Genomic DNA, 26,286 nt, shown 5'->3' with positions numbered 1-26,286 from the left:
CGCCCGGTCCCGGCTGGAGCGCGACGCCGCCGCGGGCTGCGCGGGGATTGGCCGCGGCCGCTGGAAACCCGGGCGCGGAGCCGCCCTCGGCGCGCCCCCGCCGGCTCGGCCCCGCTCGGGTGAGGGCGGGGAGGTGGGAGCCGGCTGAGACGAAAGTAGCGGCAAGGCTGGCGGGGCGGGGGGGGTGGTGAGGAGAAGAAAGGGGAGGAGGCGGCGGCGAGGGGAAGTGGGGCGGGGCCGGGAGCGGTGGAAGGAGGCCGCGGACCCGCGAGGAGGGGAGAGACCTGCCGGGCGTCCGAGCGCGAGAGGCTGCGCGGCAACTTTGCCCCCGTCCGCGGCGCGCCCCTACGCCCGTTCTCTCCGCGGCGGCTGCGGCACCCTAGGGCAGGCCGGACGCGCGGGCAGCGCTCGCATTGTTTGGCCAGACGCGGGGACTGCAGGGCGGCGGCTGAGTCGTGGAAAGTTCCCCAAGCCCGCGGGACACCCAGGGTCCCGCCTCGCGGCCTGGCTTCCGTCCCGGGGCTGCTGCCTCTGCACCAGCTGCCGGGAGGTGGATGCGGCCTGATTCGGGTCACCGCTCATTCGGGGAACCCCCTTCCTCACCCGCCTCTCCACTGACCACCGCTCGGGGCCTGCCCTAAAGGCTGGGGAACACTGTTCCTTTCCCACCCCCACTCCACCCGGATGTACCAAACTACTCCAAACCCAATGAAGTTCTAGCTTTCCCCCCAAACTACTTAGATGCTTTTTGTGAGATACATCATATTCTTCACAGTCTACCCCTTTGGGTGCCGTACTTTGCTGGAGCCTTAAGAGTGTGTTTAGTCCCCCATCCGGGACTAAACAGCACTGCAGGGGGAGAGAGAGAGAAGACCTCAAGGGTTACCTGACCTGCCGGCCTTAGATGGTTTTGAAACCCAGTCCTGAACCAAAAGTTACCCGAGGGATGTCTTCCCTGACCCTGCCAAGAAGCCAAAAGGGAATCAAGTCCAGAGGGGAGTCAAAAGCCAAAGTAATTAAAGGTTCAAAGTCCTCTTGTCAACTGGGTGGATTTCTGTTGAGGTCCTCTGGTATTTCCATGCTACAGGAGCCCTCATAGACAATTCCGAGCTTTTGGATAAGATGTCCACCCTTTCTGATATTCACCAGGTCTCATGCTTTTGTGGTAATAGTAAAAACCCGGAAATAGCCTTCCTGAATGTTCATCAGGGGAATGGATAAACAAAACGTGTTATGGCCGTTTGATGGGATACTGTCAATAGTTCAAACGAGTACATTACATCTATTTGCACACATATGGGAAGATCCCCAAACCAGAATGCTGTGTAAAGGAGCAAGTTGCAGAATACAGTATGATGTACAATTTGTATTTAAAACCCCCACATAGTCTATCTTGTTCATGGACACATGCTTACACATAAGTGTTTTTTAAAAAGGTTAACAGGGATTGGCTGTAAATTAAATTCATGACAATCTGCTACAAAGATGGAAGTAGGGACAGAGAATAGAGACAAGCAACCCAGACAGTTTTGTGCCTTTCACTTATGAATGTATTTGAAGCAAATGGTAAAATGTTAAGTCAGTTCTGAGTGGTGGATGCATAGTTCTTTATTTTTCTATAGTTTGCTATATTCTCCCCCAAAATATGTATTAGGGAGCATTTTGAACATATCTGACTCTATGTCAGGGGTCAGCAAACTTTTTTTGTAAAGGGCCAGATAGTAAATATTTTTGGCTTTCAGTCTATGTGGGCTCTGTGACAACTTCTCACTCTGCCATTCTAGCAGCCATAGACAAAAATAAATGAATGGGTGTGGCTGTGTTCCAATAAAACTCTTATTTACAGACACTCAAAGTTAAATTGTATTTAATTTTCCCATGTCACAAAATATTATTGTTTTGATTTCTCTTCAACCATTTAAAAATGTTTCAACCAATCTCAGCTAGCAGGACTTCTAAAAACAGGCGACATGTCAGATTTGACCCATGTGACCAATAGCTTGGCAACCCCTGCTTTACTAAAGAAACCAAAATAGATATTGGTTGATGTCTGTACCTGCTACTTGTTAAAATATACAATTCTGTATGTTTATATCATGTTACTAAATCATCTATGTCTTATTAGAACACTATAACTAATAGGCAGAAACTTAGATATACATACAGCTGTATCAAGCAAGAAGCCAGTTATGTGAGAAAGGCAAGAAAGTGCCCATTCAAATCCAAACTCTAGCCCAAGATCCACTACTTTCTGCAAGAAGTTCCTGTTATGACCCAGGCCCTCCTTGATCTCTCCCCTCTCTTACCTCCTGTGGCAAGGACTATACCACATAATGGATGCTTGGCCACTAAGTTGTCTCTATTCCTTCCTTTTCACTAATGGGTTCAGACTTGCCAATAGAGCTATAAATTCCTGGAGGACTGATGAGTACCGCATCTGAAACATTTGTTTATCTTTAGCATTGTGGTTGAAAGCAGTGACTTTGGAGTCAAAACAGATGTAGCTCAAATCCCAGCTTTGCTAGTTACCAGGTCTATGGTCTTGGACAAGGGATTTCGGTTTCATCAGCTGTCAAAGGGAGATAACAAACCTAGTTCACAAGTTCAGTTTAAATACAATTACGTGTGTGAAGATAACAGCTTGGTGCCTGGCACATATGTGCTCAGAGGTGCTAACTATTAATATACTTAGTACAGAGCTTAAAACCCCATCAATTATGTGTCTTCCTTATTGAAGTGAATTAGAAAAAAGCGGGGAACATCATAATTGCCTTTCATTGACATTTGGCCTTTCTTATGATAGGAATTATCCCACTGAAGGAAACCATTTTCTTCTTAGAGATATGAAAATAAAAATTGGCTTTGCTTGGGGCATCTGGGTTGCTTAGTCAGTCAAGCATCCAACTCTTGATTTTAGCTCAGGTCATTATCCCAAGGTCGTGGGATCGAGCCCTGCATCAGGCTCCATACTAAGCATGGAGCCCGCTTAAGATTCTTTCTCTCTCTCTCTCTCTCTCCCTCTCTCTCTCTCTCTCCCCCCCTTCTCCTTCTTTCTCTCCCTCTCTCCCTCTCTCTCTCTCTCTCTCTCCTTCTCCCTCTTTCTCTCCCTCTCTCTCTCTCTCCCCTTCCACCCCCTCTCCCCACTCACGCTCTCAATCTCTAAAATAAAAATTAAAAAAAAAATTGGCTTTGCTTTTTGGGTTTTTTCCTCCAAGAACACTAGAAAGACCTATTCTAGGCAAACAGATCTTGTTGTCTTGACAACACAGATTGCCAAGAAAATAAGTAAACAAAGCATCTGAATCTTATTTTTAAGAAAACTTGGACAGTACAAGGGAGGGGCTGAAAAGTAAGACTTAAAAATTATCCCACTGGGGCACCTGGATGGCTCAGTCGGTTAAGCGTCCAACTTTGGCTCAGGTCATGAGCTCACAGTTCGTGGGTTTGAGCCCCGCATCAGGCTCTGTGCTGACAGCTCAGAGCCTGGCGCCTGCTTTGGATTCCGTGTCTCCCTCTCTCTCTGCCACTCTCCCTGCTCACACTCTGTCTTGCTCTCTCAAAAATAAATAAACATTAAAAAAAAAATTTTTTTTTAACTATCTCACCACATAGGACAGCATCATAAGCTCCTGCCAAGGCTTTGTCTTTTCCTTTGGGAACTGTTCTATGTTCTACTCATGGTGTTCACTGGAATATTCCACTCTCCAAACCTTGAACATCCAGGTAGAGAGAGCAGGATAAATCATGCTGATATACTTAATTCATTGAATTCCTTCCCATTCAACAGGAAAGTAGAAAAACACCGGTTAAAAAAAAAGAAAAAAAAAAAAAAAAGCCTGGGAAGTTTCCCTTCAATGAGCAGTGAGATTAATATGTTTATTAGTCTCAAACATAAACAACAGCATAAAAGGAGAAGTCGGCAGGGACACAGATGAAGCTCTTCGTTTGTCTTAGATGTGCTACGAGAAAGAAAAAAATCAGTGTAATACCCAAAAACATCAGGGCAAAATGTAAAATGCTCTGAACAAGTAGACGCATTCAAGGCATATAGGTCAATACAAAGGTGGTCCCGGGATGAGGTTGAGAAGCCTGTACACCGGGACTGATCCTCACTAGTGAGGGGGCTGGATTAGGCCAACTCTCTGAGGCAGTTTCCTCAACTGTAAAATGGTATTTGGCCAACAAGCATTAGAGATGGTATGTGTGGAAGTACCCACCACAGTGTCTAGCCTATATTGGGCACTAGATAAATGACAACTATGTGCCCGATGAACTGGAAAAGAATGTTCACAAAAACATTACAGTGCTTTTCAAAACTCCAGGAACAGGCAGCTCTAGGGTAATGTAGTGACTGGGTTGGATTCCCAGCTCTGCAACCTACCAGCTGTGTGGCCTTGGGTGAATGAGCGACTTAATCTCCTTATGCCTCGGTTTCCAGTCTGTTAAACGGGATTAATGCTGTAGCCAACTTCTTAGGATTGTTGTAAAGATTAAATGTATTAGTATATTTACATAAATTACAACAGGGCAGTCTGTTAAGTGTTAAAATATTTGCTCCCATTTGCCCCAGTCCTGGAAACACTCAACACCAAACCTGCTGGTAGAGTTCCCACCATGCCAGGCCACTGGCTTGGGTCACTACACCTTTCTTCTCTGTAAGTTCTCTGGTGTAGACCCGAAGGGCCACTGGCTATATAGCTTCAATTCCCTCCTCACCAAACCCTTTCCCCGTTTAAACAAATCATCATTTTGTTACACTCCTATATTAAACCACCCATAATTACACCAGTCTGACTCTTCCCTCACCAAATGCTCCACCAGGAAAAAAGCCAATGAGTTGTAACCCAGCTATGAATGTGGGGATCACTCTGCTGTTTCCAACTGAATTGTGCCGCTTACCTGGTTTAATGCTCTACTTAATAGAGGCTTTGTATTTTTACTTTGCACTGGCCCCACAAATCATGTAGTTAGTCCTGGTCAGATCTGATGATTTCTGGTTTTTAATGTTGATGCATGAGGGGTCGGCTGAGCAATGTTGTCCCATCTCTTGAACCTTCTTACACTGAGACAGAGTGATCACTTCTTAGGCTAGAAAGACTGTAGTTTAAATACATGGGCCAAAACTGACATCAGATGAGAGACTAGATTTGGAAGAATAAAAAGAAACTGGTAATTGTGGTTACTACCTGGGAGGAAGAATTACTTTTTACTATACAGCCTTTAAGAATATTTAATTTTTACTATCTCCATATATAACCTTTCAAATTAATTTAAGATTTTTATTTTTTTTTAACATTTATTTATTTTTGAGACAGAAAGAGAGCATGAATGGGGGAGGGTCAGAGAGAGAGGGAGACACAGAATCTGAAGCAGGCTCCAGGCTCCAAGCTGTCAGCACAGAGCCCAACGGGGGTCTTGAACTCACGGACCATGAGATCACGACCTGAGCTGAAGTCGGACGCTCAACCGACTGAGCCACCCAGGCGCCCCTAATTTAAGATTTTTAAATATCAACATACCACTTACTGTCTCTATCTCTACAGAGTCTCTTGTTTCCAGAGCGGCTGTCTTTAGCCGGCAAATGCTCCCTATGAGTGGGAGTTGTTTTACGCTGTTTCAAAGAGCGCTGGAGATAAATTATTTCCCATCCGAAGGTTTAAATTTAACGGAGAAAGAGCCAATGATAGAAGCTGAAAAATTTGGTTGGTTCCTTGTTGCTGTTTTGGACTTGAAACAGAGTGATTTTCCTGTGAACACTGAGGGATAAGATAAATTTGCAAAGCAATAACTGGTTCTGCTTAATGGCAGGGTTGAGATGCGTAAATTAGATACTCTACATATTCGAGTGATAGCATCCGCACACCTCTGAGCTTTAGACCTTTTCTTAATTTATAATCCCCTCATTCATAATGAATTCCTAGACTTGTTATCATCATCCTTCATTTATATAGTTAAAGAGAGAAGAAGTACAGTAATGTAGAAGACAGAAGAAAACAAATACCCAGAAAGTGACTGAAATCTGTTTCTTGTCATTGGTCCAAAAACCATAAAAAGATCTTTTCCTTCTTAATTTCCAGTCAAGAACCAACATGTGCTTACAAGCACACACAGGCCCACCACAACCCCCCAGCTCAGTCCAACAAAGCAGGGAAGCTTCAGAAAGAAAATCTAAGTCTTAGAGAAACCTCCACTGACCCCCTGGAGAGACCTGCCGATACTCAGAAGAGCTGATGTCTGAGCATAGGTGCTAAATACAAACTCCTGTGATGATGCAGAATGTGCACAGATCCTAAGAAGATACTGGCAACTTTGCCCAGAGAGAACATAACCTTTAACACTTGTAATAGCTTATTAATAAAACAGCTGTTTATCAACAAAAAGTTGGTATCTTTTGCTATCAAAAAGAAAAGGGAGAAAACAAGTATGTATATTCTAGCAACAAAATAAGACAAACTAATCAGAATGCAGTTTATTGATAAGACAGACATCAAATACATCATTTACATGGAGGGAGGGGAAGTCCAAAATCTTATATTCTGTATAGCGGCCCAGCAGGGATGCTCTCACTAGAGATGATTTATCAAGGGCACCCCATGAGAGGGCAGTTCCTGATGCAGCTGCCGGAAGAGCATCGCGCATCGGTTCCTCTCCTGGGTCTTCCCCAAGGTGTGGTAGAGTCTGGCCTGGAAGTAAACAACATCTCTGATTTGCTCTTTGCAGTCGACCTTTGCAAAATAGTTCTTGGCTTCATTGAGATTCTCAATGGCTGCCTCCAGAGCTGACGGAAAATGGGAAAAAAGCACACATGTTTAACTCAACACTTTGCATACAGTTTTCAAAACCTGACATCTACTTTCATTGGTTTAACATGTACCAGAGATACTTTTATACTCTACTCTTTGAGAAGAAAAAAATACACTAGGGGGAGGTTTTAAAAAAGGCCTTTAGTCCTGATTTCCAGCCTGGTACTTGGTTCTGTAGGGTTAAAATAATCATTCACTTGCCCTCAACCTTCACACCAAGCATGCATGTCAAAGCACTTTAAATACTGCATAAATCTTAACATGTATTTGAGAACTTAAATACTATCCCAAATTTAATGTCTTCCTTCTTCTGGGTCCTAAATTTAATTTTTTTTCTGCAATAGTATTGCATAGCAATCTTTGTATGGTTCCCTACCTTCTGCTTTCTTTGGTGGATCATAAGCAGCTGCTGAAGCCACCTGGCACTTGGCCACCAAGAACATGGCGCGGCCTTTGTCTAGGACAGCCCCGTCAGCCAAGATGGGCTCAATGGCCATGTGGAGAAGACTTAAGGCCTGTTCTGGGATTCCAAGGATGAGCTGAAAAAGAAACATTGTGGTACTGTACTTACCCACACCCACTGCCCACTACAGAAAAGGCTTCATTTCTGAACCTTCTTTCCTGAATGGCCATGTCTGGCTTATGTTCTCCCCGACATGTACTACATTTAATATGCACCACACTCCTAGAAAACACTGTATGACAATATGACTTCAGATTATGATGGATATAGCAGGTAGTAGTTATTCACACTATAGGAAGGTTTTTGTCTTTACAACAACATTCACAATCAATATCCTTTAGCTTGGTAATTCCAAAGTGTTAAACTTATTGTGCAAGAATCATTGGGAGAAGGGGAACCACTAAGAAATAACTCGAAAGTATACTGTAAAATAAACAAGAAACATCCATTTAACACAAAAGAAACAGTAATGGAGGAACCGAGGAACAAAAAAGATATAAGAAATATATAGAAAAAAATAGCAAAATAGAAGTCCTTTCAAATCTATAATTACATTAAATATAAATGAATTAAACTCTTCAGTTAAAAAGCAGAGATTAGCAGAGTAGATTTAAATTTTTTTTTAATGTTTATTTATTTTTGAGACAGAGAGAGGCAGAGCATGAATGGGGGAGGGTCAGAGAGAGGGAGACACAGAATCTGAAACAGGCTCCAGGCTCTGAGCTGTCAGCACAGGGCCCGACGCAGGGCTCGAACTCACGGACCGCGAGATCATGACCTGAGCCGAAGTTGGCCCCTTAACCGATTGAGCCACCCAGGCGCCCCAAGCAGAGTAGATTTAAAAGAAACATGATCTGACTATATGCTATCTACAAGGAGACTCACTCTTGGTTAAAAGACACAAACAGGCTTAAAAAAAAAAAAAGACACAAATAGGCTGAAAGTAAAAGGACATAAGAGATACTCCATACAAACAGTAGCCAGAAGATAGCTGGAGTGACTACACTTATATCAAACAAAACAGACTTTAAGTCAAAAACTGTTACAAAAGACAAAGGACATTATATACTGCTAACGGGTCAATTCATCAAGAAGACACAATTATAAACACATATACACCAAAGAACAGAACTTGGTAAATTCTACGAAACATTTAAAGAAGAATTAACACCAATCCTTCTCATTCTTCCAAAAATAGAAGAGAAAGGAACTCACTTTGTAAGGCCACTGTTACCCTAATACCAAAGCAAAATAAAGATATCATAAGGAAAGAAAACTACAGACCAATATCCCTTATGAATACACATGCAAAAATCCTCAACAAATACTAGCAAACCAAATCCAATAGCATATTAAAAGGATCATACACGGGGGCACCTGGGTGGCTCAGTCGGTGAAGTGTCTAACTCTTGATTTTGGCTCAGGTCATAATCTCACAGTTGTGAGATCAAGTCTTGCATCGAGCTCCACACTGGGGTCTGTGCTGGCCATGAAGCCTGCTTAAGATTCTCTCTCCCTTTGCCCATCCCCCACTCACTCTCTCAAAAAAACAAAAAATCATACATCATAATCAAGTAGGATTTATCCCAAGAATGCAATAGTAGTTCAATATGTGAAAAAATCAATGTAATATACAATATTAATAGAATAAAGGAAAAATACCACATGATCTACTCAATTGATATAGAAAAAGCATTTCACAAAACCCCAACAGCTTTTCATGATAAAAATATTCAGGAGTAGAAGGGAACTTCCTCAACTTAGTACCAGTGCATCTATGCAAAATCCACAGTTAACATCATAGTTAAAAATGAAAGACTGAAGGATGTCCACTCTCACCGCTGTTAACATAGTGTTGGAAGTGCTAGCATCAGCAATCAGACAACAAAAGGAAATCAAAGGCATCAAAATTGGCAAAGATGAAGTCAAGCTTTCACTTTTTGCAAATGACATGATATTATACATGGAAAATCCGACAGACTCCACCAAAAGTCTGATAGAACTGATACATGAATTCAGCAAAGTTGCAGGATACAACATCAATGTACAGAAATCAGTTGCATTCTTATACACTAATAATGAAGCAACAGAAAGACAAATACACTGATCCCATTCACAATTGCACCAAGAAGCATAAAATACCTAGGAATAAATCTAACCAAAGATGTACAAGATCTGTATGCTGAAAACTATAGAAAGCTTATGAAGGAAATTGAAGAAGATATAAAGAAATGGAAAAACATTCCATGCTCATGGGTTGGAAGAATAAGTATTGTTAAAATGTCAATACTACCCAAAGCTATCTACACATTCAATGCAATCCCAATCAAAATTGCACCAGCATTCTTCTCGAAGCTAGAACAAGCAATCCTAAAATTCATATGGAACCACAAAAGGCCCCGAATAGCCAAAGTAATTTTGAAGAAGAAGACCAAAGAAGGAGGCATCACAATCCCAGACTTTAGCCTCTACTACAAAGCTGTAATCATCAAGACAGCATGGTATTGGCACAAAAACAGACACATAGACCAATGGAATAGAATAGAATAGAAACCCCAGAACTAGACTCGCAAAAGTATGGCCAACTAATCTTTGACAAAGCAGGAGAGAATATCCAATGGAAAAAAGACAGTCTCTTTAACAAATGGTGCTGGGAGAACTGGACAGCAACATGCAGAAGAATGAAACTAGACCACTTCCTTACACCATTCACAAAAATAAACTCAAAACTAATAAAGGACCTGAATGTGAGACAGGAAACCATCAAAACCCTAGAGGAGAAAGCAGGAAAAGACCTCTCTGACCTCAGCCATAGCAATCTCTTACTCGACACGTCCCCAAAGGCAAGGGAATTAAAAGCAAAAATGAATTACTGGGACCTTATGAAGATAAAAAGCTTCTGCACAGCAAAGGAAACAATCAACAAAACTAAAAGGCAACCAACGGAATGGGAAAAGATATTTGCAAATGACATATCAGACAAAGGGCTAGTATCCAAAATCTATAAAGAGCTCACCAAACTCCACACCCAAAAAACAAATAATCCAGTGAAGAAATGGGCAGAAAACATGAATAGACACTTCTCTAAAGAAGATATCCAGATGGCCAACAGGCACATGAAAAGATGCTCAACGTCGCTCCTCATCAGGGAAATACAAATCAAAACCACACTCAGATATCACCTCACGCCAGTCAGAGTGGCCAAAATGAACAAATCAGGAGACTATAGATGCTGGAGAGGATGTGGAGAAACGGGAACCCTCTTGCATTGTTGGTGGGAATGCAAACTGGTGCAGCTGCTCTGGAAAACAGTGTGGAGGTTCTTCAAAAAATTAAAAATAGACCTACCCTATGACCCAGCAGTAGCACTGCTAGGAATTTACCCAAGGGATACAGGAGTACTGATGCATAGGGGCACTTGTACCCCAATGTTTATAGCAGCACTCTCAACAATAGCCAAATGATGGAAAGAGCCTAAATGTCCATCAATTGATGAATGGATAAAGAAACTGTGGTTTATATACACAATGGAGTACTACATGGCAATGAGAAAGAATGAAATATGGCCCTTTGTAGCAACGTGGATGGAACTGGAGAGTGTGATGCTAAGTGAAATAAGCCATACAGAGAAAGACAGATACCATATGTTTTCACTCTTATGTGGATCCTGAGAAACTTAACAGAAATCCATGGGGGAGGGGAAGAAAAAAAAAAAAAAAAGAGGTTAGAGTGGGAGAGAGCTAAAGCATAAGAGACTCTTAAAAACTGAGAACAAACTGAGGGTTGATGGGGGGTGGGAGGGAGAGGAGGGGAGGTGATGGGCATTGAAGAGGGCATCTTTTGGGATGAGCACTGGGTGTTGTATGGAAACCAATTTGACAATAAATTTCATATACTAAATAAATAAATAAATAAATAAATAAAGTACATTAACAGAAAAAAAAAAAAAAATGAAAGACTGAAATCATGCCCCTAAGATCAGGAGCAAAAACAAGTATGTACATTCTTGCCACTTCTATTCAGCACTGTTCTGAAAGTTCTACATGGGGCAATTGGGCAAGAAAAAGAAATGAAAGGCATTCAAATTGCAATGGAAGAAGTAAAACTCTGTATTTGCAGAGTTACATGATCTTATATACAGAAAACTTCTAAAGAATCCTTAAAAACCTGTAACAGCTAATAAACAAGTTCAGCAAAGTTGCAGGATGTAAGATCAATATACACTAGCAATGAACAATCCAAAAATAAAATTAATTTTTAAAATTCCATTTATGATAGCATCAAAAAGAATAAAATACTTAAGAATAAATTTAGCTAAGAAACTGTAAGAATTGTACACTGAAAACTAGAAGACACTATTGAAGACATGAAAGAAGACCTGGGGGGTGGGGGGAGCACCTGGATGGCTCAGTCGGTTAAGCATCCAACTCTTGATTTCAGCTCAGGTCATGATCTCACAATCCGTGTGTTCAAGCCCTGCATCGGGCTCTGCACTAACAGTGTGGAGCCTGCTTGGGATTCTCTCTCTCTCTGCCCCTCCCCTGCTTGCTCTCTCTCCTCTCAAAATAAATAAATAAAATAAAAAACTAAAAAGAAGACCTAGGGCACCTGGGTGACTCAGCTCGTTAAGCATCCAACTCCTGATTTTGGCTCAGATCATGATCTCATGGTTCATGAGTTCGATCCCCACACTGGGCTCTGCGCTGGCAGCAAAGAACCTGCTTAGGATTCTCTCTCTCCCTTCCTCTCTCTCTGCTCCTCCCTGCCTCAAAATAAGTAAGTAAACTTAAAAAAAAAAAAAAAAAAAAAAAGAAAAAGAAATTAAAGAAGACCTAAAAAAAAAGACAGCCTGTGTTAATGGACTGGAAGATTTAATAGTGTGAAGATGGTAACACTCTCCAAATTCATCTACAGATTGAACACATTCCTTATCAAAACTCTAAATACTATTTTTACTGAAATGGACAAGATATTCTAAAATTCATATGGAATTGCAAGAGAATACCAACAGCCAAAATGATCTTGAAAAAAGAAGCACAAAATTAGAGAACTCTTACTTCCATCCTAATTTTAAATTTACTATAAAGATATAATAATCAAACAGTGTAGTATTATCATAAGGACACATCAATGGAATAGAACTGAGAGTGCAGAAATAAACCCATACATTAATGATCAATATTTTTGACATGGATGCCAAGACTACTCAATGGGAAAATAACAGTGTTTTCAACAAGTAGTGCTTTGACACCGGGATATCCATATGTGAAAGAATAAAGCTGGACTCCTACCTCACACCATATATAAAAATTAACTCAAAAATAGGGCACTTGGGTGGCTCAGTTGGTTGGGCATCTGAATCCTGATTTTAGCTTGGGTCATGATCTTAGGGTTTGTTTGCTTGGGATTCTCCCTCCCCTCTCTCTCTGCCCCTCCCCTGCTCTCTCCCGCTCTCAAAATAAATAAATAAACTTAAAAAAAATTAACTCTAAATTGATCAAAGACCTAAATGGAAGAGCTAAAACTATTCAAAACCTTAGAAGGAAACATAAGTATAAATCTTTGTGAACTTGGATTAAGCAACAGTTTCTTAAGGAGAACATCAAAAGCACAAGCAACAGGGGTGCATGGATGGCTCAGTCAGTTGAGTTCTGACTTCAGTTCAGGTCATGATCTCATGGCTCATGAGTTCAATCCCCGTGTCAGGCTCTGAGAGGCTCTGTGCTGACAGCTCACAGCCTGGAGCCTGCTTTGGATTCTGTGTCTCCCTCTCTCCCTGGCCCTCCCCTGCCTGTGCTCTGTCTTTCTCTCTCTCTCTCAAAAATAAGTAAACCAAAAAAACAAAAACCAAAGAACTTAAAAAAAAAAAGCACAAGCAGCAAAAGAAAAAAAAGGATAAATTAGATTTCATCAAATTTTAAAACTTTAGTGCATCAAAGGACATGATCAAGAAAGTAAAAAGACAACCCCGAGAAAAGAACATATTTCCAAATCATATATCTGACAAGGGTCTAGTATTCAGAATATACAAAACAATCTTACAACTGAACATCAAAAAGACAATAACCCAATTAAAAAGTGGATAAAGGACTTAGACATGTCTCCAAAGAATATATACAAATGGCCAAGAGCACACAAAAAGATGCTCAATATCATGAGTTATTAGAAAAATACAAATCAAAACCACAATGAGATAGAACTTTATAGTCAGATGGGTATAATACCAAAAAAAAAAAAAAAAAAAAAGGAAAATAACAAGTACTGGCAAGAACATGGAAAAACCGGAACCTTCATACATTGCTGGTGAGAAGAGATGGTGCAGTCACTGTGGAAGTTTGGTGGTTCCACAAAAAGTTAGATATGGAATTATCATGACCCAGCAATTCTACTCTTAAGTAAATCCAAGAGAAATGAAAACATGTAACTACACAAAAACTTATATGTGAATGTTAAAAGCAGCTATTCAGGGGCACCTGGGTGGCTCAGTTGGTTAAGCATCTGACTCTTGACTTCAGCTCAGATCATGATCTCATAGTTCGTGGGATCTAGTGGGATCTAGCTCCAAGTTGGGCTCTGCGCTGACAGTGCAAAGCCTGCTTGGGATATTCTCTCTCCCTCTCTCTCTAAATAAATAAACAATTTAAAATAATTTTTTAAAGCAGCTATTTATAATAGCTGACCCAAATGTCTACCAACTGATGGACAAACTGTAGTCTATACATCCAATGGAGTATTATTCAGCCATTAAAAGGAATGAAGCGGGGCACCTGGGTGGCTCAGTCGGTTAAGCTTCCCACTCTTCATTTCAGCTCAGGTCATGATCTCACAGTTCATGGGTTTGAGTCCCGCTTCAGGCTCCACACTGATAGTGTGGAGTCTGCTTTGGATTCTCTCTCTCCTCTCTTTGGCACTCTCTCTCTCAAAATAAATAAATAAACTTAAAATAAATAAAGGAATAAAAGAATAAATAAATAATAAAAGGAATGAAGCAGTGACACATGCTGAACATCCCATTCAACATGAATGAACCCTGAAAACATCTTACGAAGTGAAGAAGCCAGACTACATAAGGCCAGATATTGTATGATTCTATTTATATGAAAGATCCGGAACAGGCAAACCCACAGAGGCAGAAAGTAGCTTGGTGGTTAATGGGAGTTACTACTTAATGAGTCCAGGTTTCTTTTCAGAATGATGAAGATATTCTGAAATTAAACAGTGTTGATGGCTGCAAAACACTTTAAATATTCTTAAAACCACTGAATTGTACCCTTTAAAATGATTAAAATGGTAAATTTTATGTTACGTGAATTTTATCTTAATTGAGAAAAAAAATCACTAGAGCTGGAAAACAGATTAGAGTCCTCTGCTCCTTCCCTAGAGATTCTGACTCCATGTTTCAAGGCAAAGCCAGATATGTAGATTTTTTTTTTAATGTTTATTTATTTTTGAGAGAAGGAAAGCACAAGTGGAGGAGGGGCAGAGAAAGAGGGAGACACAATCAGGATCCAAAGCGGGCTCTGTGCTCATAGCAGAGAGCCTGATGTGGGACTTGAACCAGGAACTGCAAGATCATGACTTGAGCTGAAGTCGGATACTTAACCAACTGAGCCACCCAGGTGCCCCCAGATATGTAGATATTTTTTAAATCTTCCCAATTTTTTTTCTTGCTTCTTTTTTTTAATGTTTTGTTTATTTTTTGAGAGAGAGAGAGAGAGCATAAGCAGGGAAGAGGCAGAGAGATAGGGGGACAGAGGATCTGAAGCAGGCCCTGCACTGACAGGCTGTCTGGGGCTCAAACTCACAAACCTTGAAATCATGACCTGAGCGGAAGTCAGATGCTCAGCCAACTGAGCCACCCAGGTGCCCCTTTTCTTTCTATCTGTAAAGTTTATTTATTTATTTTGAGAGAGAAGGAAAAAGCACCAGTAGGGTAGGAACAGAGAGACCAGGAAGATAGAGAATCCCAAGCAGGTTCCACGATGTCAGCACAGAGCCAGCCCAACGCAGGGCTTGAACCCACAAACCATAATGTAAAACATGATCTGAGCCAAAATCAAGAGTCCGACACTCAATGGACTGAGCCACGCAGGTGCCCCTTCCTAATTAATCTAATGCATGGTTTGGGAAATCTCTGCTTTAGTTAGTAAATTCTCCTAGCGCCAGAGAGTTCAAAACGCATTCATTCAATAAATATTTATTAAAAGCCTATTATGTAGAGGTCCTACTAGGTACCAGAAGATACAGCAAGGAGAAAACAAAGTCCCTTTTCTCACGGCCTTTACATTCCTCAGGGGGAGACAGTAAACAAACATAAAATACCTTTTAACTTCCAAAACCTTTCAATGAACACACAACTTCCTCATTTCTTTATTTATCCCCTTGTTAATCAAGCAGAGCTCTGGGCCAGCTAAATCATTAATATGATGAAGTGTCCTCGATGAATGGGTGCATCCCCTTTATTAGATACACAGCTCGGTATAGCCACCAGGTTCACAGCTTCAGACTTCCCTGGAGGGCTTACACAATGAGACTGTATTCCCAGACTTCAGTATTAAGAAGTCAAAGCTCATTATTATCCCTTTCAAAACCAAAAAGCAGTAACAGACTAAGCAGTTCTTGAGCACAAATATGTGCTATAAAAACAGAGATCAGCTTACCTGAGCAAAAGCCAAGTTCAGCACCGTTTCGGAGGCCAAGTACTGTAACCGGTACTCCTTGGAGAGGGCCAGAGCCTGCAGGAGCACAGGCAGCGCGATGGTAGGGGAGGAAGACCGCCAGTATAGCTCGGCCACAGACAGCAGGACACTGCCCACAAAGAGGAAGACATGGGATGAGAAGATCCAGCACAAAGGACCACCTGTAGGAAATGTTCAAGGGACCTCCCTTACCTGATCACCATTTCTGTATTCCTGATTTTCTGACAATGAATCAACAATTTTTGCAAAAGCTTGTGCGCCTCTGACATTTGGTTCTGAGCTTGTAGTACAATTGCTTTTCTGACACAGAAACAAAATAAACAAATGGTTATGCTGATATTTTACCAGGGTTGCAAGTATAGTCACTTTCAGGGTTACAATCTACTTCCTCAATTAGACTGTAAACCTTCCAAGGGGAAGAACTTTGCCTGATACAATTTTTGTTAAAAGAGGAGAAAAAAAAGTGTGCGTGTGTGTGTGTGTGTGTGTGTAAACACATGTGTATACACCCCCCCCCGGCACCCCCCCCACACACACACAAGAAAAAAACAAGTCTGGAATTACAGATATTAGAATGTTCGTGATTTTCTCTGGGTGATACTTATTTTCTCCCTATTACTCATCTGTATTTTCTAATTTCCTGTAATAAATAGGAAAAAAAAGTTTTTTCCTAAGCTAAAGTTAATAAATTAATACACACAAAAATAAGAATAAAGCCATTTAAGAACTACCTTATTCTGGGGCTGGAATCTTCAAAGTTTCTTACCTGTATACACCCTCTATGCTGTTAAGAGCTGTGATTCCTGTAACAAGTGAATCAGCCAAATGGTATTTGCCATCATTCATTGCTCTGTCAAACTGTATTTTTTGATCACATAGCATCCATAGCTAATAAGAAAAAAAAAATTGAGGACAAAATGCAAGTGTTCACCTCGTTGAATATTCAACAGATATAAAAATATTTCAACATTTTTGAGATTTAAAAATTTTTTATAAATATTTCAAGGATGTAAAAAAGCCCTAAGAATGAAGTAACAAACACATGTGTGCCAATCACCAACTTTGTCAAAACACAACATTTTGATTTGCTTCAGATATTACTGCATACTAACAAAGTCTTTTGCAAATTCCATTCCTCTCTTTCTTTATCCAAAGTAAGCACCTGGGGCACCTGGGTGTCTCAGTTGTTAAGTGTCTGACTTCAGCTCAGGTCATGATCTAATGGTTTGTGAGTTTGAGTCCCGCATTGGGTAAACACGAGCCCCGCTTCTCTCTGTCTCTCTCTCCCTCTCCCTCTGTCTCTCTCTATGTCTCTCTCTGCCCCTCCTGAGATTCTCTCTTTCTCTGCCCCTTGCTCACTGGCGCCTTCTTTTTCTCTCTCTCAAAAACAAACAGACAAATAAATAAATAAAACCAAAGTAAGCACCTGATTTGGTGTTTATCATTCCCATTCATGTTTTTATACTATTACAGCATATTTTCTTACCCTTAAACAATATATAGTATGATCTTGTAGGTTTTTAAATTTTGCAGAAAGTAAATACTGCTGTACTTTATGTATCCTTTGACAACTTGCTCTTAAGCTCAACAGTATTTTTCTGGGACTTACACAAGTTTTGTGTGTGTGTGTGTGTGTGTGTGTGTGTGTGTGTGTGTTTATTCAATATGAAATTTATTGTCAAATTGGTTTCCATACAACACCCAGTGCTCATCCCAACAGGTGCCCTCCTCAATGTCCATCACCCACTTTCCCCTCCCTCCCACCCCCCAGACTTACACATGTTAATACAAGTAGCTCTAGTTCATCCTTTCCACTAACGAATAGTTCTCAATTATACGAATATCTGTTCTCACAATGATGAGTATTTAGTGCCAATTTTTCACTCTTCTGAACAATGCTGCAATCAACATTCTCGTGCATCTCTGCTGGTGCAAGAGTTTATGTCAGGTCTACAGCAAGCAGTGGAAACATGGGTGGAGGACATACACAACTTCAATTCAATACAGTGCCCATTTGTTCTTCAAGTGGGTTATACCAATTTATACTTCCCACCAGTAATATCCTTGCCAACACTTGGTACTGTCAGATATTCTACCTTTGGCCAATCTGATAGGTATGAAATATCTCATTACTGTTGTCTGGTATTTCCCTGACTGCCAGCCAGACCGAGCATCTTGTCATATACCTACTGGCCATATATGTTTTTTCTGTGAACTGTGAATTGCCTTTTTTTTTTTCTTCAACAGCTAGAACTGTCACCAAAACCGTTCCATTGCATTAGCACTGCCACAGAACCACCTTAATTCTTTCGTTCCCACATCATCCTTAGGAGCTATCATCTCCCATCTTCTATCTTATGTGCAGACCACCTTCCCAGCTGGGCACTTTGAATTCAGATCATAGCCTGCTGAAGGCAGCGATGAGGCCCAAGCACACTTCACACGCAGAGGGGCACCCACACTATAGCTAATGCCATGGAGCCAACAACCTGTGGGAGTGGCAGCCTCAGTGACCAGCACTAGGAGACTCCCAGGCCATGGTCTCTTAAGATTTCAAATTCTCTAATCCATTGAAGACTAAACTTGGAAAGGGAGGGAAGAAGAAGGGGCTCCTGTAACAGGTTTTTCAGCCCCATTAGAGATAGATAAAGTGCAATAAGGAACACAGGGCCTGGGACTGCTTTATAAAATTAATTCAATTCCCTCTGGGCACAACATCTTCCCAAAGGTTATTTAATTCCGGGAGGAAGAGATTAGAGTTGCCAAGTAAGAGACACAGCACCAAACTGAGACCTAATTCTTGATCTGTCCATGGACATGGATGATTTTCTTTTCTTATTTCCACACAGTTAGAGATATAAGGAATACAAACTTAAAACCATGAAGACAGAGAGAAAAAAAGTTCCCTAAATAAATCTTTAAATCTTGTATCAGAGTTTATTTTTCTGCCTTTTTTTTTTTTTTAATATTTGCTTATTCTTGAGAGAGGGAGAGGGAGAGAGCGAGTGAGCGCACATGTGCATGCACGCAAGTGGGAGAGGGGCAGAGAGAGGGAGACACAGAATCCCAAGCAGGCTCCAGGCTCTGAGCTGTCGGCACAGAGCCCAACATGGGGCTCACACTCAAGAACTGTGAGATCATGACCTGAGCCAAAGTCAAACACTTAACCAACTGAGCCACCCATGCATCCCTCTGCCTTCTTTTTATTTTTTTAAAGTTTATTTATTTATTTTGAGAGAGAGAGAGAGAGAGAGAGAGAGAGAGCAAGTGTGGGAGAGGCAGACAGGGAGAGAGAGAATCCCAAGCAGCCCCTGTGCTATCAGCATGGAGCCCGATGCGGGGCTCAATCCCTCAAATCCTGAGATCATGACCTGAGCCAAAATCAAGAGTCAAACACTCAAATGACTAAGCCACCCAGGCGCCCATTCTCTGCCTTGCACAGAGCTTAGAGGCTGGTATGCATCTATATTGACCTCAATGCACAGGTAACACAGAAAGGAACCAAGACACAAGAAACCGAGAGGAAGCCTTAAAATATTCCACTCTGACAACAATACAGTAAAAACGGTCTCCTCAGAAATAAATCGGATGCCATGCAAAAGTCAGATTACCTGGGCATGCTGACTATTCGGCGGGAATCGTTCCTTCAAGTGCTTCAACACTTCCGAAGCTGCAGCAAAACAGCCCTAAATGGAAACACACGAACTGATGAACACACCTGTGTTGAAACTACATCGGCTACACCACTCATAGGATGTTGCTATGATTCACCTGCTTGTGGTACAGCACCCTGGAAGACATGAAGCAGAGACTGTCATACATCAGGGGGTCATTTTTTTTTTTTTTTTTTTTAGGTTCTAGTATATTTTGTTCATTAAAATTTTTTTTTAATTTTTTTTAACGCTTATTCATTTTTGAGAGAGAGGGAGAGACAGAGAGTGGGTGGGGGAGGGGCAGAGAAAGAGGGAAGCACAGAGTCTAAAGCAGGGTCCAAGCTCTTGGCTGTCAGCACAGAGCCCGACGTGGGGCTTGAACTCACCAACCGTGAGAATATGACCTGAGCCAAAGTTGGATATTTAACTGATGAGCCACCCCCTAAATTTTTTTTTTAATTACACATGTAACGAATGCATGTTCACTCTAGGAAAAAAACTTACAAAATACATGTAAACAATAAGAAAAAGGCCAATTTTAATTTCACCAAAGATAATCACAGGAATGTTTGGGCACATATCCTTCTAAACTTCTCTTATGCACATAAATAAAAACATACACATATTCTAAAAAAAGGCATACATGCTATTTTTGTAAATTACCTAGAACACTGTTTACTACATGGTAGGCATATTTTTTGACTGAATCAATCTTTCCAGTGTTAACAAATACAAAGTTATATCATCATAGTATTTTATTAGGTAAATGAACTATGATACATCTAAATGACCTCCTAGTTTGGGATAGTTTGGTCGTTTCTAATTTTTTCCATTTTTTTTTTTTTTAATTTTTTTTTTTTCAACGTTTTTTTATTTATTTTTGGGACAGAGAGAGACAGAGCATGAACGGGGGAGGGGCAGAGAGAGAGGGAGACACAGAATCTGAAACAGGCTCCAGGCTCCGAGCCATCAGCCCAGAGCCTGACGCGGGGCTCGAACTCACAGACCACGAGATCGTGACCTGGCTGAAGTCGGACGCTTAACCGACTGCGCCACCCAGGCGCCCCACTAATTTTTTCCATTTTAAGGATGCTACAGCGAATATCCTGGTGCACACACCTTTGTGTAACTGTCCACTTGTCCAGTCCTTTCCTTAGGATAAGACCTTTGAAGTGGAACTGGCTGGTCAAATGGTAGGCACTCCTAAGCCCTTTGATACACAGTGCTAAACTACCCTCCGGAAATGTACCAAGAACTTTCATAACAGCCTTCTATGTCTTTCTCCTACCACAATTTTTAAGCATTGCCTATTTGGTGAAACTAGTATTTCACTGTATTAATATGAATTTCTTTAATGACTAGATTGAAAATTTTACATGTTCTCTGGTCATTTATATTTTTTCTGTGAATACATATTCATCTTTTTTTTATACCCTTATGTTCCTGCAATGTTTCTTATTGACTCCAAAAGCTTTTCAATGTGTCCTAATCCTCTGATTAGATGATATACCTTCTGTCTACAGAGAAGCTCAGTTAGACCAAAAGTGAACTTTTATTTGAAGTAAATTAAGTAGAAATTACACTGAATTATAATAAAACATCAATAATCTTTTTATTCTTAGGACTTTTAACTGGCCAGTCTTGCCAGTTATTTCCACTGACTGCCAGAGGGAGTTGGGCATGCGGATCGAGGTGGGTTGTCAAAACCATAGGCCAAGTAGAGAGACACATTGCAGTATCCCCCAAAACACCCCCACTGTGACCTGCCTCTCCTTAGGCTGGAAGAAGAATACCAGATGGTCTAGAATCACACAAAAAGAGCAAGAGGCTGGCTGTCTTAGTACTTCCTCTGGGTTACAGGAGGAAGGTTAGGAACTGCAATTCAGACCCTATAACTTTTTTGTAGGTTCACTCACACCCAAGTCATGGCCATACCAAAGTACAGCAGCACCCAGTTTATTTGGAGGTCAATTTCAGAACACAATTCGAAGCACACATAAAGGAAATAAAAGAGCAAATGGAGATTCATGATAAAGCTGTCTTCTCCACAGTTGGCCAACTCAGTTTCACAGGTGCCTCCCTAACGTGTATAATTAAAAATGCGACAATCATCAGCCCTGTGGGTACAGCTACCTGGTTGATGTTCTAACACTAGAAAAGTCTTTCCAAGACAGATTGAGGAGAAGGCGGGAGGAGACTGAATTGAAATTAAGAAGCCACTGCCTAGGAGCCCTGGGTGGCTCAGTCGGTTAAGCATCTGACTACGGCTCAGGTCATGATCTCACGGCTCATGGGTTCAAGCCCCACATAGGGCTCCATGTGGACAGCGCAGAGCCTGGAGCCTGCTTCGGATTCTGTATCTCCCCCTCTCTGCCCCTCCCCCGCTCACAATCTGTTTCTCTCTCTCTCTCTCTCTCAAAAACAAAGAAACATTAATAAAACTTTTTTTAAAAAAGAAGAAGCCACTGCCTATGTTGTAGCTGTGCAATACTAAAGTTCCCCAACACATCCTGGCCACTGGAGCCAGGCAATGATGGGTCAGCAGGTTTTTCACATAAGCCTAGGGATATAAGGGAGATGAAGATGGAAATACTAATACAGATCCAACAGCAAGAAAAATCCCCCAGGAAAAATCATAGACGTCTAATAATTGGCCTTGGAGAAAGCTTCAGGGTTTAGACATTGAGCCAAGACCAAGATTTTTTTAAGTAGATTTTCAGTCCAGAAGAAAAAAAAAAACATTTCTATCCTACATAACTCAAAGGGAATTGAAAGGAAGTTATCCACTGTGTAAGGCTGGGGTTGGTGGGGAGAATCTGACTTCAAATAGCCATATGGGAAAACTTAAAGTGGCATGTGAATTATATCTCAATGAAGTTGTTGGGGAAAAAAAGTCGCACGAGGCTCACACCAAACCTTAACTAAAGGTTCACTGATTCATTCATTACCAGTTGCTCCACTTAACCATGGTACCAGGAGAGGAAAAGAGATGTTAAAGAGGTTCCAGTGTCATTAAACGGGTGGGGGAGAACCAAGAATGAGATGAACGTGCAGATTCCTGGGGAAAGCAAATGGCAAGTGCAGCTAGCTGGCAGCTGTTTTGCTGTCAGAAAGTGTGGGTGATGCTTCCCAGGTGCAGGAAGAAGGCAGCTGATGAAGGTGCATGTGGGACCCATCAGCCAGAGTCCATCCATCCCCTGTGTCTCCAGAGATACCGAAAGGATAGTAAAATGCTAAAATAAGTTTAGTGGAGGGAAGTATTTATAGACTTCTGAAAGGGTGGACACCATCCATAGATCCTCAGGCTGCAGATTAGGGAATACTGAGTGCTATCATACAACCTAACAATAATGGACGCCACAGAGAAGTGGAAAAATGTTATATGATCAAGGAAATGCACTTATAGCCAAGGCAGTGCTTACTGAGATACAGAGCTTGGGTAAGAGGTTTCCCTGACTCCTTTCCCATGAAAGGAGACATTTTGGAGCAAAGGAGAGAGAAAGCCTAGAGCAGCATGACAAACCCTTTAATCAATCCCCTATAAACACAATCCTGTAAAATTACAAGGTTACATCCAATTCCCACCGTCCTTCTTAGGAGCCAATCAGACTTGGGCTGGAGACTTAACATTAACTGGTGTAGATATAGGACTTAGCTCCCTGGATCTCAGTTTCTTGTTCTGTGAAATAGGGAGACTAATAAGGCTGAGAATAATGGTGCTATTATAAGAATTCAGTAAGATAATGCAAGTAAAAAACCAAGCACAGGGCCTGGCACAGAACAAAGGTACATGAAACATTAGCTATTATCATTTCAGCAATACTTCTACTATGCTTTCCCAGCTCCTATAAACATACATAGCTCTACTACCTTAGGTTTCAAAGACTCCTTTTTATTCCAATTGTGACATAGAAACAGCTGACCTCTTATTCTCCTTGCCGATGCCACAAGAGATCCCAAGTTCAACAAGCTTTGTAGACTCCACACCCAGTCCATCTCCATTGACGGGATTTTACCCTTTCTGCCCCCTGCATCCAACCAGACCTGTCCAAGACATACCCAGTGCTTTTCCCCAGCAGCAGAGGAAAGAGACGGCAGAACCCCCACTGCTCCGGGAGCACGGAGGCCCAGCCACCAGCCTACCTGCTCTGCGTGCAGCTCTGCGAGGTGGCAGAGGGCGACGGCAAACGACTCTGTGTTGTTCTGCTGCACACCCGCATTCACCGCCTCCAGGCTGTTCATGCTCAGCAACATCTGGGCTTGCTGCAGCGCCATGGTGCTGGGCGAGGACACGGGAAGGAATTCCCTTCAGTCGAGAGCCCCAGGCTCCCCTCAGCCACACCCCACAACTCCTTGAGTGGGAATGGAAGGGAGCTAAGGCCCTCTGCAGGCTCTGGCTTCACGGGAGCAGCTGCCTCCCACCGTCCGCCCTCCTGCCCTCAGCACAGAGAAAGCAGAAAAGCACCCTGAGTGTGCAGCCCCAAAGGAAACATGGAGAGGTTATGGTACAACCGGAAGTTCCAAGCCGTAGACCCCCCCCAACTGCCTCTAATTTTCCCTGTGGTCACAGTGTGTTAATTAGTTTTCACGGATAAATTCAGACCCGATGCCATCCTGGCACCATCTGCTCCGGCAATGCAAGCAGTGGCCAGTGTTCGCAGCTGTCTCAGAGCGCATCATGCCAAAAAATCATCTCGAGCACAAAAACAAGACTGCTGAAGGAGGCACTTCCTTTCATTAGCAAATTCCTAGAAAGAGCAGACTGTCTAGGTGGGAGGTGAGGTAGTGACAGGGCTCCAGGATTAAAAACCTGGTTCAAGAAGGTGATTTCCAAGCTAAAGGAGGCCAAATGGAAAATTAAACCTGGGACTAAAGATACTTCAGAGAACACACCTTGGATAACGGGGAAGCCCAACCTGAGCAAATGTGGCTCATGCCTCCCATGGACAGGAAGCGACATTCCAGAGATTCCCATCCCAGATCACAGGGGCATGGTGCTTGGAGCCAGACCACCTGGGTCTCAGCCTTGGCTCTGTCACTTGCTAATGACATCTGTGATCTTGGGCAGATCAGATGTGTGAACCTGAGAGCTCAATGACCAGTGACCTCACAGAGCAGTTGGGAGGAGTAAATATGAATGAGCATAGGGAAGAACTCTACAAAGTTTGTGCAAAGTATAAAGTGTTTTAAAACTATAAGCATTTTCTTTAATCCCCTGCACGAACAACTTTCATCAAAGGCGGAAATGACTTGCCCATTTGGCCTTTCACAGAACCACTCTGCTAGCTTCTGCTCATAGCTGGAAGGATGGCCCCTTCGGCCTAGACAGTCGGCTTGAAGACCCACCTGCGGCCATAGAGTCTCCAGATGGCTGTTTTCTGTGCAATGCTGATATCGATGAGCTCTGACAGGCTGTGTTTCCAGTGCAGGAGGTCAGAGTCCTTAAGGGCATCCATCAGTTTGTTTGCCGTCTTCCCAGCAAAAGCCCTCTGCTGAACGAGGGACTGGATTCCCAGGGAGGCAAGGTACTAAGGGGACAGATGTACCCATGATGAAAGGTAGAGATTACATGACAGAATTTGTTTTGCTCTTCAGAAATTTGGCATATTTCACGTTTCAGCACATGTAAACCGACAGCATTATTTAAAAGGAAAGTATCTACAGCCTGACCCTAACCCATATGAAATGTGCTCCCGAAAAACTGGAGCTGGAAGAGAGGCGGATGGTAGACCTGGAAGAGCCAGGGCTTTGACATAAAAGGGGCTTGGACTTAAACACTTTCTCTGCTATTTATTCTGTGACCTAAGGGTCAGTTAGCTTCTTAGCCAGCCTCAGCTTCCTCATCTGCAAAATGGGTATCGACCCTATCATAAAAAAATATTCTAAGAATTAAAATAAAACAGTATGTGTCAAACAGTGCTGGGAACATTATGGAGTAGGAGACTTTTTAAAGGATGCCTAATTATGAGCATAATTATCTTTTCATTAATTCCTGGTATAATTTTCAAAGATGAAAGCACAACTTAAAAAAGTCAGCTTAGGGGCACCTGGGTGGCTCATTCGGTTAAACATCAGACTCTTGATTTCAGCTCAGGTCACAACCTCACAGTCTGTGGGATGGAGCCCTGCATCGGGCTCTGCGCACAGAGCTTGCTTGGGATTCTCTCCCTGTTTCTCTGTTCCTCCCCAGCTCATGCTCTCTCTCTCTCTCACACACACACACTCTCTCTCAAAACGAATAAATAAACTTAAAAAAAAAAAGTCAACTTAAATTCATAACAAAAAATTGTACTTAAGATGTCTATCACTTATTTTAAGGGGCATCTTACTTTTATCATTATATTCAATTCTGTACATACAAGTTTCCTTTCCCAAAATGAGTCAAATGGACAATTTACAGATTTTAAAAGCATATACAGTGTGTCAACTATAATTTTAAGAAAACATATACATTAAATTATTACACATATTACTTTCAGTTCTTCTGGACCTTGCTGCAAACCTCACGAGACGGAATGCTTAAGCAGCCTCACTACCCTTCGTGCATGTAGCTGTCAGCAGATGTTTTTGAGACAGAAGAAGGTTCTTTGAGGAACAGTAATCTAGATTCTGACCGTCATTACTACTACATGTGTGGAGACTATGCCCTTTAATTGCCCCTGAGTATT

The 26,286-nt window shown here is 41.9% G+C and overlaps 1 protein-coding gene across 2 annotated transcripts in view; it reads right to left on the bottom strand.

The window, feature by feature from the left end:
* Positions 1–6,454: 6,454 nt before the first annotated feature.
* ANAPC5 (anaphase promoting complex subunit 5) overlaps positions 6,455–26,286 on the bottom strand; it is a 43,823-nt gene continuing 23,991 nt past the window's right edge. The window contains exons 10-17 of one of the 2 annotated variants that reach the window (XM_078435831.2): positions 24,965–25,146; positions 23,762–23,897; positions 19,577–19,651; positions 16,732–16,853; positions 16,158–16,265; positions 15,927–16,074; positions 7,180–7,342; positions 6,455–6,778 (exon numbers count right to left, since the gene is read on the bottom strand). In XM_078435831.2, coding sequence (XP_078291957.1) covers positions 6,567–6,778; positions 7,180–7,342; positions 15,927–16,074; positions 16,158–16,265; positions 16,732–16,853; positions 19,577–19,651; positions 23,762–23,897; positions 24,965–25,146 — 1,146 coding nt within the window. In that variant the 3' untranslated portion in view covers positions 6,455–6,566. The remainder of the gene's footprint in view (positions 6,779–7,179; positions 7,343–15,926; positions 16,075–16,157; positions 16,266–16,731; positions 16,854–19,576; positions 19,652–23,761; positions 23,898–24,964; positions 25,147–26,286) is intronic. The other variant, XM_078435832.2, reaches the window with a different exon arrangement.

The sequence above is a fragment of the Panthera onca genome, chromosome D3 (genome assembly GCF_046562875.1).
Source record: "Panthera onca isolate mPanOnc1 chromosome D3, mPanOnc1 haplotype 2, whole genome shotgun sequence".
In the NCBI taxonomy this organism is placed as follows: domain Eukaryota; kingdom Metazoa; phylum Chordata; class Mammalia; order Carnivora; family Felidae; genus Panthera; species Panthera onca.
Note: the sequence above shows the minus strand (reverse complement) of the source record. Positions and strands in the feature narration are given on the sequence as shown.